Source organism: Podarcis bocagei (assembly GCF_964188305.1).
Source record: "Podarcis bocagei genome assembly, chromosome: 10".
NCBI lineage: Eukaryota > Metazoa > Chordata > Lepidosauria > Squamata > Lacertidae > Podarcis > Podarcis bocagei.
Genome location: NC_138135.1, coordinates 22,650,608 through 22,665,161, shown reverse-complemented (window position 1 = coordinate 22,665,161; position 14,554 = coordinate 22,650,608). Strand labels below are relative to the sequence as shown.

Sequence of the window (14,554 nt, the reverse complement as noted above, 5' to 3'; positions counted from 1 at the left end):
ACAGATGGTTAAAACAGATGCTCATTCTGTCTTAAACAGAGATCAGAGATCTTGGGTTCACATTCTCACATACCATCAATGAAATAAGAATCTAACATAAGAATCTAACATTTCTTACTTCCTAAATCCTTTGCATAATTACATTTAAGCCAATATATTTCATACATAACATATATAGATTTTTAAAAGAAAAGGAACTTAATAAAAACACTTTTGGTTTACAACCCCTCTTTCCCTAGCCAGCTGCTGTTTCTATTAGCTCTTTGCCCTTTAACCTTAGGAAAATGTGGCTCAAGTCTCTAATGGGAGACACATGGTATTATATTTTGTTAAACAATTAATCCTACTATTTACCAACTCTTAATTAGTGCTTTTTCAGCTTGATTGTATTCTGTAGGGTCAGTAACCTAGTAACCTTTGCTCCCAGGCTGTAATTCCCTTTTTACAACTTTGAGAATTTTGGCTCCTGCTATAAATAAATCAGGGGGGCCTTTGTCCAGGAGGATAAACATCTGCCAAAGTCTTTTAGCCAGCTGGTCTTTTGCCTGGCATAAAAACACACAAGCATCTGCAAATATATATATATAAGCTCATTTTAAAATACAGATCTTGATCAGATGCCTCATAATACAGATCTTGATCAGATGCCTCAAAACTACATGGTCCTTGGGCTCCATTCCAACTCTACAATTCTCTAATTGCACGAAAATTGTTTCCCTGTTGTAAGCCGCCTTGCGCATGGTTTTAACTATGCAACGGACAGCATACGAATAAAATGAAAAGTGAAACGAAATGAGATGAGGATGAAGAAGAAGTAGATACTATAGGATTATTTTGGCTTATTTTGACGTTGCTTCAGCTCCGCTGGGCTTGAGGGCGGGAGACTGAGCTAAACCCCCGTTTAGAACCTACGACGACCCCTTCCCCTTCGACGCCAAACCACCTCCGAAGGCTTCAGTACCGCACGCCGAAGACTACATTTCCCAAAGTGCTCCGCTCTCTACTTAGGGTCGCTCTGCCAATTCCGAACTCCCCTTTCTCTCATTCGAGTTCCGTCGCAGGGGAAAGGGCTGAGGCATAGAGAGCGCTGCGTCTGTGAATTGCGAGGAATTGAAGGACGGTCCCTGACGCCGCCCATCCCCCGGCCTGAGAGGAAGAGCGAGAACGAGCTGCCGGGGCCTAGCGATGAGTTACCTCAGCGAAAGCGGCGGGGCCGTTAAGTCCCTCCTCGACTTGTGAGTGGCCGGCGGGGCGAGCGGGGTCTTCACTCGTGCGTCCCCCCACCCACCATGAACCTCTCCCGGCGCCAGGAAAACCACCTTATTTCACCTCCATCTCCAACGTTACCCTTATTATGTCCTCCCCGCCTCTTCGCTAACCTCTTTGCTGCCCTTTGTCCGGATTCTGCCCCTGGGATGTGCCAACAAATCAACGAGGAGAAGCGTGCCCCTGAGCGTGTGCAGAGAGCAGTTTTAAATAGCTGCGCGGAAGAGGCCGTTTCAGCAGGTGCGGCTTGGTCGACAAGCAAGCCTGCTGAAATTCCACCTTGCCTTGAGTAGTGGTTAGAGCCCTTGGGCTAGGGAGCAGCCCGATACAAATTCCATGAGGAGGGAGGGAGAGCCATGTACGGCACCTTGAGCCCCTTGGAGGAAAGGTGGGATAGAAAAATATAATAAATAAACAAACCTGGCTGTTCTTCTATTGAGAAGTGTGACCAACTTCACCCTGGGACCATTCTAGCTGTGCTTTTAATAATACTGTAATATAATAATAATATCATTGAGCTGCAAGACTTTCTCGGGTGACCCTGCATTTATCTCATACCTGGAAAAACTTCACCTGTTGGTTTTCCAGCTGTTAGAGATACAAACAAAACAAAACACACCAAAAAAAAACCTGGTTCCTAAGACTTAGGTCTCAAAATCCTTTAAATAATAAGATCTGGACAAAAATTGGTGAAGTAGTAGAATTTTATTGAAGGAAAAGCATGGTTGAACAAAGATGGGTGACCAATGCAGGCACACCCTAATGAGGAAAAACACAGTTTATATAATCTGCGCCCCCAACCGCCAAAAAGTCCCTACTTTACATGCCCACCATGGAGGAGCATGCAAAGTTTACAACATATCGCGTCCGCCTTAACATTTTACCATCCCACTTCCCCACGTTAATCATTGCACAAATATTGTCAAAGCATCTTTACATTTTATATTTTGATGCAAGCAACCCCTTTATTCTTATCTCAAATTGCCCTATTTTGATGTGTTAACCACTCTTTGTTCTATATGCAGGCGTAAGCTAGTTTGTTATCTGATAAGGCTAAGAGGACAAACCCCAAGTTGACCACCAAATATCCTAGCTACAGGTGCGAGCTGCTCTTGAGTCTAGGTTCTTAACAGTGAGCTGCATGACTTTTGCTAAATCCGCATCCCTTATTCGGTGGAATCCCTTGTGGTTACCCTATCAGCTATAAACTATCAAATTCTATGCTCACTATTATCTTAGCAGGCAGCTGCTCTTTAGACCTTTAGACTTTTATGAAAAAGCAAAAATATAGCATCATTAAAAACTGAGAAGTAATGGAAAGGCAAAGAGTTGCTTAGAAACATCCTATTCAAAAAATGGCCAAGCTATATATTGTGGTAGGTGTGTCTTAATAGGATCCACTAATAAAAGCATTCTTATAATAAGAAGCATTAATAAAAGCATCCTTATCCTAGGGAAACAATGAAAAAGCAACGTATTTCCCACACCAGCCTCGTGTGTCTGTTGACAGCACAAGCAGTTTAACAGAAGCTTAAGAAGTCTGTATGGGGAATAAATTGGGCATAAGTTCTTAAACTGAAACTGTTCTTAACCTGAAGCACCACTTTAGCTAATGGGGCTTCCTGCTGCCACTGCACTGCCACCGCATGATTTCTGTTCTCATCCTGAAGCAAAGTTCTTAACCCGAGGTACTATTTCTGGGTTAGCGGAGTCTGTAACCTGAAGCATCTGTAACCCGAGGTACCACTGTACGTGATAAAAATTGTGCTGGAAGCAGTTTTCACCTCCCATGTTACTTGTATTCTGAACAATTAAATTTACAGTTGCTTACATAAAAATATTCTGTAATGGATCTGAATAGTGATCCAGCTCTGCAGACAACAGTGGACAGAGAGATGCCTCTGAGAAACTCACAGGCAGAGCAAATTGGAAATAGCCATCACAGTTTCTAAATAGCTACTAGCTATTGGGAGACATTTCTATAAATTTGTCTGATCTCAGGAATCCTTGACACACTGAGTAGCCCCTGAATTCATTTTCATTGTTTGTTTGCTTATGTGCTCTTCAAATGTTTTTCCCAGGACGGGTTTCACAATGTTAAAAACACAAAATTTATAAAAAATACGAAGTACAATAATCAAATAATCAAATCCTACAACATACTTATTTTATTTACAGTATATAGAGATTTCCAAACACTTTTCAAGTGCCTATATAGCATTACTGAGAGTGACTTCCAGCAGAACCTGGGCACAGAGCAGAGGATTCTGGGGGCATGCTGAAGGGTACCCATTCATTCATCCAGGGCACTGGGACTCTATAGCACACCTAATACTGATGTGGAAATCGAACTACAGGACAACTTTTGTTTCATGCCTAATGCTCCTCTTCATTCCAAGTGGCTGAAAGAGGTCTTAGCATATGTTTACCAGAGTGTCCTCTGAATATGATACAAAGTGCATAGTAGTTATACAGTAAATGTCATGCACAGTACAGAGATTCACTTCTTCAAATACGGTGGAATATTACCAAGAGTTCAAAGCAGTATTTTAACATGTTGCATAAATAGTTGTTTGCCCTAAGATTTATTTTACATAGCAATAATTTTGCTTATTGGCAGTCTGCAGTGTTACATTTTTGCACGACTTTGTTCTTGTGACTAAAGCAGTATGTGAATCAGCAATGTCACCCTCACCCTTATTCCATGTCACCTTCACTCTTATTGTTGATCAGAGCAAAGTTCATTATCCTTAATCCTGAAGTCATAATTTATTGATTTCTCTAACTCTGGCTACACGTTGTAGGGGAATTCAGTTACATTGAGCAAACTGCCTTTCAGCCAATGATCATTTTCACTCAGAAGCCCTTGATGAGCATCTGAGGAACCTCAAAGTTCCCAAAGTGCAGTTTAAAACTAAATGTCTCAATAATAATTAAACTTAATGTGGGGAACCTTAGAACCTTTGATCTTCCAGATGTTGCTTAACTTCAACTACCATCAGCCCTGGCCATGGGCCATGCTTCCTGTAGCTGATGGGAGCTGTAGTTCAGCAACAAAGGTTCTGCACGCTTGCTCCAAGCCATTCAGAACTGAATATACATATATTTGTGATTAGAACTCATTTAAAGTTGTGTTAAATGTTTTTTGATATGAGTAAACTTTGTGAATAACTTTTCCACTTGTTTGTGTATGTCAGGTGGACTTCAACATGTTGGATTCCCACCAGCCCCAACCATCACAGTCAATAGACAGGAGTGATGGGAATACAACAATACCTGGAAGGACATAGGTCCCCTGCCTCTGGTGTACATCTTTTTTTTTCCTTTCTCATTACCTAATTTTGTACTAGGTGCTGGATAGCCCCGCCCCCCAAGAGAAGTCCCTGTTGTTGCAGTCTAAGAAATCGTGCTTACATAATTGTTTCCCAAGTTGCCAAGAAAGTGTGTCATCTTATGACTACTTTTTGTTCTTTCCCCTCCTCCCCTCCAGAAGCCTTCATTGCTTAACGAGGAACATATCCAGATATGCGGAAGATATTAAGCCTTTGCCTCCCAACATCAAAGATAAACTGATCAAATCACTGAGTGTCCAAGGGTGGATAAGTGATTCAAATATTAATACGGTAAGGTGGCACTTTGAGCACAACTCTCCACGTTGTCATCATTGGGACTTACAAACAATACATATTTATATTTGCATTTATTCCTGCTGTCTTTTCCATAGTCAAAGCCAAGGCTGTGTATTTGATAGAGCGTTGTTCTAGGACCTGGGAAACCAGGGTTCTAATCCAGACTCAGCCATGTAGTTCATTAGTGAAAGTGTCCTTTATGAGATGACCTCCAGGAAAGTGTTGGGCTGGATGCAATTCAATGCCATATTTCCTGGCTGTGTGATTTGTGGTGGGGCATTATTTTGGAGTGTAGTGCCCCAGTTCATTATTCATTTCTGCATATTTTAACAATATGACAGTGTATTGTGCCCCAATAAAGTGGTGGAGTTGATGTGATTTAATGTCAGTTCCCAGAGGATGCTGTCCTGGATGTATGGGTCTGTGATTTGTGATGTCCCAATATAGCACCCTGCTTGTGGTTAACGCTTAGCTGGAATGAAATATTCAACGCAGCAATAGAGAAATTAAAATAATAATTTATTTGTCAGACAAATAAATGAGAGGCACAGTGGTATATGGTTACCAAGCTCTGGCCTGGGCTCCTGCCATTATGGCCAGCACTTATATTCCCTCAGCCCAGGCCCCTTGCTCCTCCTTTGGCTGCCTCTGTCCAATCAGCCTGGTTGAATTTCCTATTGGCTGATTGCTATAACCAATCCTAAAAGATACACCCATTTCCTATTGCCTTTTATGGGATACAAAAAGCTATATATTCTTCTATCTATAAATGACAAATAAGTAGTCATATATCTTACATTTGTCTCAACAAGGAACCTTAATTACCAGCTCACCTCTTGCCCTCCTTGCCCTATTGCCCTCCAAAACAGATGGTTAATAGTTTTAAATTTTTATCTTAAACAGATGTCAGAGATCTTGGGTTCACATTCTCATGCATCATCAATGAAAGATCTCCTTTTTGGAGGTCTTTAAACAAAGGCCTGACAACCATATGTCAGGAGTGCTCCTGGCGTCTCCTGTCTGGCAGGGGGCTGGGCTCGTTTGCCCCTCTGGTCTCCTACAGCAATATGACTCTATGAAATAAGAATTTAACATTTCTTTCTTTCTAGATCCTTTGCATAATTACATTTAAGCCAGTATATTTCATACATTATCATAGATAGCTTTTTAGAAGAATAAACCTTCTCAAAGTAAAAGGAAGGACCAGTTTACAGCCTCAAAATAAAATAGGAAAAAAGCCTCTTCTTCTGTTTACACTCCCCTTCTCCAGACAGTTGCTTTCTTTTCCATTTGCTCTTGGCCTTTAACCTTAGGAAAATATGGCTCAAGTTTAATGGGAGGCACATGGTTTTATTTTACTATTTACCAACTCTTAATTATGTAGGGTCAGTGTAACCTTGCTCTCAGCCTGTAATTCCCTTTTTACGACTTTGAGAATTGTTTTCTGCTATAAATCAGGGGGCCCCCTTGTCCAGGAGGATAAACATCTTGCCAAAGTACTTAGGCAGCTGGTCTTCTGCCTTGCATAAAACATTTGAAAATCTTTAAGCTCATTTTAAAATACAGACCCTAATCAAACTATAAGCCTTGATAAAAATGCAGGCTATGATTAGATGCCTCACCAAAGCTTATTGATCGTACACCCCTAGTTCTTCATTTGCTGTTATCATTTGAGGTCACCATGTTCTCATGAGTATTGAACAAACACAAATAATTTGATTGCAGAAAAGTAGTGTGCATCTTGAAAGGGACATTCTTCAGGTCATTGGGATAATATGGGGCATTCTAAAATTTACTTTGGAGTTCAGTGACATGTCAAGTTTTGTTTTGTTTTTTAGTTTTCTGATTGAGCTATATTTCAAATTCCTACACAGATAAGGAGCTAGGAACAAGTAACAAACTTAAGCATCAGAAGAGTTAATTATTATTTCTCTTTCAACAAAACTTGCATTTTTTCTTTAAAAAACAAAACAAAAAACTTGCATTTTCTCATTTGCATTTACCCACACCTGCACCATTCTGCCATTTAGGCTAGTTCCTCTTCTCTTTGGTGCTGAATTTGATTATCTCATATTACCTTGAAGAATGTTCAGATATAGTATATGAAGGAATCTGGATTTGATAGGGACAATCTGTCATGAAGTAGAGTTGCATCTAGCAACATTTGCCATCAGCGTAGTATACTCCTCTTCTAAATTGTTACATTAGCCTCAAATGGGAACCATGGCTGAAACCTTTGACTGAGTTTAAAGTTCTGTTCCAAACATGACTCATCTTCCATATACAGGCCAGTTTCTAATGGCAAAGCTATTAAAATCCGTAAGCTTAAATAAACTGGCAAAATGATCAACCGCTTGCCTAAGGAAAGAGGGCACAGTAATTTTATTATCCATAGAAGAATTCTATTTGCTGACCCCTTGACAAGCTTGGGATACCTGCTAGATCTTCCAGGAGGGAATAAATTAGATGTAATACTGATCTGTTGCTGACAAGGCATATCTGCTATTGTTTTAAATAAATTTGAGGTGATAGAGCAAAAGTTAAAGCTGTGGTAACAAACATGCATTTTGCAGATAGTACTTCAGGGTCTTTTGTGAGTAAGGACAGAAAAGCTCATTAAAATCTTAATGAATATTAAATAAATTTATTATTTATTGGTAGAGTCCCAAGGGCCATGTCAGGGGACTGCCATCGGGGCTGGGGAGGGAAGCAGGGGGATACAGAGAGCCTCTGAGGCTTCTGAGGAGCAGCCCCTCTCCAGCGGTGGGGAAAGCCACACCTCCAGTGGAGCGGAGGGGGAAGGGGATAGCCAGGCGAGGGGAGGGCTCAAATAATAATAATAATAATAATAATAAATTTTATTTATATCCCGCCCTCCCCAGCCGAGCCGGGCTCAGGGCGGCTAACAACAACCAAATAACAGTCAAATAATAACACATTCTAAAAATATTTCATTATAAAATTAGTTAAAATCAAATTGATGGCAACCGATTAAACAATATTCTGTGCAGGTTGCCAGAGGAGGGAGTCAGGCTGCGCCCTGACCAAAAGCTTGGCGGAACAACTCTGTCTTGCAGGCCCTGCGGAAAGATGTCAGATCCCGCAGGGCCCTAGTCTCTTGTGACAGAGCATTCCACCAGGTTGGAGCTGCAGCCGAGAAGGCCCTGGCTCTAGTTGAGGCCAGCCTAACCTCTCTGAGGCCTGGGACCTTGAGGGTGTTATTATTTGTAGACCGTAGGTTTCTCTGTGGGGCATACCAGGAGAGGCGGTCCCGTAGGTACGAGGGTCCTAGGCCGTATAGGGCTTTAAAGGTTAAAACCAGCACCTTAAACCTGATCCTGTACTCCACCGGGAGCCAGTGCAGCTGGTATAGCACCGGATGAATGTGATCCCGCGGCGAAGACCCTGTAAGGAGTCTCGCTGCGGCATTCTGCACCCGCTGGAGTTTCTGGGTCAGTCTCAAGGGCAGCCCCACGTAGAGCGAGTTACAATAATCCAGTCTGGAGGTGACCGTCGCATGGATCACAGTGGCTAGGTCAGGGCGAGAGAGATAAGGGGCCAACTGCTTAGCTTGGCGGAGATGGAAAAATGCCGCCTTTGTTATAGCTGTAATCTGCGCCTCCATAGAAAGGGAGGTATCGAAGATTACACCCAAACTCTTAACGGACGGTGCTGGCACCAATTGCACCCCCGCAAGAGATGGGAGTTGCCCTCTCGATCCCATATCGTCCCGCCCCAGCCAGAGGACCTCTGTCTTCGAAGGATTTAACTTCAACCGGCTCCCACGTAACCATCCAGCCACAGCTTCCAGACATTTGGTCAGTGTGTCTGGGGCCGAGTTAGGATGGCCATCCATCAACAGATAGAGTTGGGTGTCATCAGCATACTGATGGCAGCCCAGCCCAAAACTCCGGACAAGCTGGGCGAGGGGGCGCATAAAGATGTTAAAAAGCATCGGGGAGAGAATCGCACCCTGAGGCACTCCACACACCAAGGAGTGACGCGATGACAGTTCCCCCCCAAGCGCCACCCTCTGTCCCCGATCAGAGAGAAACGAGCGCAGCCATTGAAGGACTGTGCCCTGGATCCCCACGTCGGCAAGGCGGTGGTCCAGGAGTTCGTGATCGACCATGTCAAAGGCTGCTGACAGATCTAGAAGAATCAGCAGCCCCGACCCGCCTCGATCCAGCTGCCTGCGGAGATCATCTGTTAGGGCGACCAGAGCCGTCTCGGTCCCATGACCAGCACGGAAGCCGGACTGGAATGGATCCAAAGCAGATGTTTCATCCAGAAACCTACCAAGCTGTTCAGCAACCGCTCTCTCAATCACCTTACCCAGGAATGGAAGATTCGAGACCGGGCGGTAATTGGATAGATCTAAGGGATCTAACGATGTTTTCTTTAAGAGCGGACGCACCACCGCCTCCTTCAGTTCCCCTGGGAATATCCCGGTGCCAAGGGACAAATTGATGATATCCCCCAGGGGGCCCCGCACCTCGTCTGGACACGCTCTAATCAGCCATGACGGGCACGGGTCAAGAGGACAGGTGGTGGGCTTTCCAGCTTGGAGGAATCTGTCCACATCGGCTGGAGATATCCGGTCAAAGTGGTCCAATACTGGACCCGAGGACAGTCGAGGGGCCTCCAGTTCCTTTATTGTATCCAAATTGGCAGGGAGGTCATGGCGGAGCGACAAGACCTTCTCCGCAAAAAAGCTCGCAAATGCCTCACAGCTGTGTGTCAGATTGTTATTTAAATTTGGCTGTCCTTCAAGGGACGTTAAAGACCGGATTATACTAAATAATTGCGCCGGGCGAGAGCTAGCGGATGCAATGGAGGCCGAGAAGTAAGACTTCTTAGCGGCCTTCACTGCCATCTCATAGGTTTTCATAAAAACCCTATAAGATGTTCTTGAGGCTCCGTCACGGGCACCCCGCCATACTCGCTCTAGCCGTCTGAGGTCCCGCTTCATTTTCCGAAGCTCCTCGGTAAACCAGGGAGCCCGGTTTCTGCGGGGTCGCAGAGGGCGCTTAGGTGCGATCTCATCGATGGCTGCCAGGAGCTGGGTATTCCAGCCCTCAACAAGCTCAGTCAATGAGTCGCCAGGGGGAGCAAGGTCCCGCAAGGCTTGACGGAATCTATCAGGGTCCATCAGCCTCTGCGGGCGAGCCCAAATCGGCTCGCCACCTAAGCAGGGTGGGGGTGGAAAGTCAATCCTGGCTTTCAGAGCGTAGTGATCAGACCATGGCACCTTCATCGAGGGAGACATGATCACATCTATACCGGCGCCAAAGATCAAATCCAGCGTGTGGCCTGCTTGATGTGTGGGGCCCGAAACAAACTGGGAGAGCCCTAGTGTCGCCATGGAAGACACCAGGTCCAGAGCCTGTGAGGAGGGAGTGGCATCAGCATGGATGTTGAAGTCCCCCAGTACCAATAGGTTGGGGAACTCCAAGGCCCAGCCGGCCACCGCCTCCAGCAGGCCTGACAGGGTGGCTGCTGGTGCGCTAGGTGGCCGGTACACCAGCCAGACAGCCAAGCTCTCCTCGGAGCCCCACACTAGGCCAACACATTCAATGCCGGGGATCGATGGCGATGGTAGAGCCCTGAAAGAACAATTTTCCCGGATTAATATTGCCACCCCTCCCCCCCGGCCCACAGTCCGTGACTGGTGGAGGACAGAGAAACCTGGGGGCGCCATCTCTCGTAGGGTAACAGTTTCCCCTTCGCGCACCCAGGTCTCCGTCACACAAGCCAGGTCAACCCCCTGCGAGGTGAAGAAGTCTCGCAGGGTGGCGGTTTTTGCCTATAGACCTGGCATTGCACAACACCAGTGACGGAGGTGAGTAATCCTTGCTCACCCTACCCTCGTCCCTCGGGATGGGGCGCAGATTGGAAGGGGTACGAGCATATCCATATCTCGATCCCCTTCGCCTATGACATCTGCCCCCACCGCCATACCTCCCTCGCCCCTCCACGGTAGCAATCCCAAGCCTCAAACCAACCTCCATTTACAGAGTAGAAACAAGTCAAATCAAAAACAATTGTACCAACACAACAAATCCCCACCCCACTCAATAGCCAACCCCAAACCAAACTAAAACAGAACAAAATAGAAGTACATCAATAAAAACCACCGTTCACGGTGGGACAACAAAATAAAAAATAAAAACCCCTATAAAACATTTTAAAATATATAAAAACATATTAAGCATTTGCCGCGGCAACATCAGTGTCCTTAAAACAGTAGCGGTGGCGAGTGTGGGCCCCGCCCCCTAGGCCTGGAGGAGTGTGCCTACAGGAGGGAGCGGCCTTCCTCAACCCCCACGGTGGAGCCGCAGCAAAGATGCTACCAGCTGGCCAGGAGACAGACACGCCATTTCTGTCACCCAGCTTACGCAGAGGGGTGAAATGTAAGGAGGGGAGGCAGAGATTTGGGGTGTCTGAAGTTCTTATGTTGGGGAGAAACCGGAAGGTGCCACTCCTGGAACCTACAAGCGGCTAGGACAGACATGAACTTTGTGTTTCTGCACTGTATATAGTTTACACCAATAAAACCTGTAAAAGACAGGTCAGAGTCCTGCCTGGTTACTCGCGAGCAACCACCACCAGTCCCTGACAGGCCAGATAAAGAGGAATGGAAGATTACATTTGGCCCTCAGGCCTAAGGTTCCCCATTCCTGTGCCGCGCCACATAGAGCTTGACAGAAATATTTTCATTTTAGGTTTTGCACCCTGCAGTAGAGGCACTCGACCTTCGGGACTGTGATGTTTCAGATAATGCCTTGCAACAGCTTTGTAACTGCAAACAACTTAAGAAAATTAACTTGAACATTTGGAAAGGCAACAGACTAACAGTCACTTCGGAAGGTTTGTTTTCTATGTGATATTTATTTCAAAGGACAGTGAAGAAATTAAGCTTCATTCAGGCTTTCTTCTTCTTCCCCAAATAGGATTCTCATTATCATTTTTAGTAAATAAATACCCAGAGGATTGGATTTCCTTCCAAAATGCTGCTCTGAAGGCTACACATTCTCTTTCTTTGTAGTTTTGAGCTTTTTCATGACTCAGGAAGCTGCCTTATGCTAAGTCAGAGCATTGATCCATCTAGCCCAGAGCACCATCTGCTCTTACCGGCTCCAGCTAACCACGTCATCGCAGCAAATAGCAACCCTGCTTTGTGAGGAGCTTTTAACTAAAGATGCGAGAGACTTAACATAAGAAGAGTCTTGCTGCTTCAGGCCAAGGGCGCATCTTGCCTAGCATCTTGTTCCCACAGGAGCCAGCCAGGTGCTTATGTGAAGCCCACAAGTAGATGGTTTTGGGCTAGAACATTAGGCAGTTAGAAAGGAAGGTTCAAAAGAAGTCAGAGCTATGCAACAAGCTGCCTTCCGGAGCTGAAGGGCTTTCTTTTGCTGGAGGTATTTAAGCAGAAGCTGAATGTCCATTTCCCAGGAGTGTTGCAGTTGCATCCTCCATTGTGGATCCTGCACTGAGCAAGGGGTTGGATTAGATTGCCTTCAAGGTATCTTACAAGGTTGCAGGGTGTGCTGTAAAGCAAAGGTGAGAAACATCTGGCTCTCCAGATATTTTTGGACTGCAAACCCCATCATCCCCGACAATTGTCTAGGATAACGGGCTGTTGGGAGTTGGAGTCTAATAAAAATCTGAAAGGCTACAAGTTCCCCACCCTGGCCTAAAGGCACATGATACATCAACCTTGCTGAAGTCCAAGTCTGGGAGACCATCTCAGAATCCTTTGTGTATCACTTTGAGCACTACTACAGGAGAAAGGTGGGATATGAATGTAAATAAAGCAAATGAATGTCATTTTAGGTACCAGTTATACAAATAGAAAAGGAAGGATTAGATGAGAACAAGCTAACACTTATGCCCATTCACATCAATGGTCCTAAGGACACTTAACTCTACAGTGATACCTCGGTTTACGAACAACCCTGTTAACAAACTATTTGGTTTACCAACTCCGCAAAACCGGAAATAGTGTTCCGGTTTGCAAACTTTACCTCAGTCTAGAAACGGAAGCCGAACGGTGGAAGGGCACTGGCAGCAGGCGGCCTCATTAGGGAAAGCGCACCTCAGTTTAAGAATGGATTTGGTTTAAGAACGGACTTCAGGAACGGATTAAGTTCATAAACCAAGGTACCACTGTATACTGAATTGCAACTATTATTAGTAGAGCACAATGAATATACTAATATGATGCCCAAAGTGGCCAGCATTCTAAAGTTATAAGCAGAATTGAGATTTGAGGTTAGTATCCCTCAGGTTTGACTGTAATTTGTAATATTAATGCCCAAAGTTTTTTGATATGTTGCTCTTAAAGTAATAATTTCTTCTAATATGCTCTTCTATTCGAACTTCTGGAGATGAACGTGAGAATGATGTGCTTTGTTTATCCAACAGGGGTTGCAGCACTGGCCTTGTCATGCCCTTATTTACGTGAAGTCTCTTTTAAAAGATGTAGCAACATTACAGATAGTGGAGTCCTTGCCCTTGCCCTCCACTGCCCACTTTTGCAAATAGTTAACATAGGTGGATGTTCCAGCATTACAGATACATCACTGCAAGCTCTTGGACAGAACTGCCAATCTTTACATAGTGTGGATTTTTCATCTACCCAAGTAAGATTGTTGGCAAATATATATCTTGTTGGCATAGATATCTTGCAAAATGGCATGATTAAAATGATACTCTTGAGAACTGACTCTTACTTCACTAAATTGCTATTGGTATTTTGAGATACTGTCTTGATAAAAGTGCATTTGGCCTCTTTTGCTTTCACAGTTACCGTGTTTTTCACTCTGTAAGACGCACCAGACCACAAGACCACAAGTTTTTGGAGGAGGAAAACAAGAAAAAAAATATTCTGAATCTCAGAAGCCAGAACAGCAAGAGGGATCGGTGTGCAGTGAAAGCAGCAATCCCTCTTGCTGTTCTGGCTTCTGTGATAGCTGCGCAGCCTGCGTTCGCTCCATAAGACACACACACATTTCCCCTTACTTTTTAGGAGGGAAAAAGTATGTCTTATAGAGCAAAAAATACGGTACCTTAATTTTGCTTAGTGTGGTTGCGTTAGATAAAATGAGTGTTTTGAGCCTACCACAGGAAATGTGGACTCTTATCTATAAATTGCAGTGAATTTTGTTGCGAAAATAGTCATCTGGCTTGTAAATCTAGTGTTTCCCATTTCCCTTCCCTTCCCACCCATTTTACACTTGTAGCTTACATTATCAGAGTGCAGTATTAAAATAAATTCAGCAGAGTAAATAATATTTGATTGATATAAAAGTGGAAAACTGATTTGAATAGTTATAGTAAAATTATGCAGGAAAATGTAATATGAAATATGAACCATTGAAGGAGAAGAAGGGAAGACAGTGAGAGCCAACTATTGACGACTGTGGAGAAGAGCAAGAGGATGATGGGTTTACCTGGTGCCTAGATGTTCCTGGAACCTGGTTGTCCATGGTGGTTCTGGTCTGCTCCCTGGTTTTTGGAGGACGAATGCCCAAGAGGTCCTTACCTACGGCCTTCTTAGGGCAGGCAGCGCCTCCTTCCAGGCTCCTGGCTGGGCATCCAACCACGCAACAGTTGGTAGGCGCATGGTCTGTCTGCTAGTATGGGGACAGGGAGGC

The 14,554-nt window shown here is 44.5% G+C and overlaps 1 protein-coding gene across 1 annotated transcript in view; it reads left to right on the top strand.

The window, feature by feature from the left end:
* Window positions 1-805: 805 nt before the first annotated feature.
* AMN1 (antagonist of mitotic exit network 1 homolog) overlaps window positions 806-14,554 on the top strand; it is a 28,025-nt gene continuing 14,276 nt past the window's right edge. Inside the window, exons 1-4 of the mRNA XM_081212083.1 lie at window positions 806-1,235; window positions 4,757-4,889; window positions 11,621-11,765; window positions 13,323-13,540. Coding sequence (XP_081068209.1) covers window positions 1,186-1,235; window positions 4,757-4,889; window positions 11,621-11,765; window positions 13,323-13,540 — 546 coding nt within the window. The 5' untranslated portion in view covers window positions 806-1,185. The remainder of the gene's footprint in view (window positions 1,236-4,756; window positions 4,890-11,620; window positions 11,766-13,322; window positions 13,541-14,554) is intronic.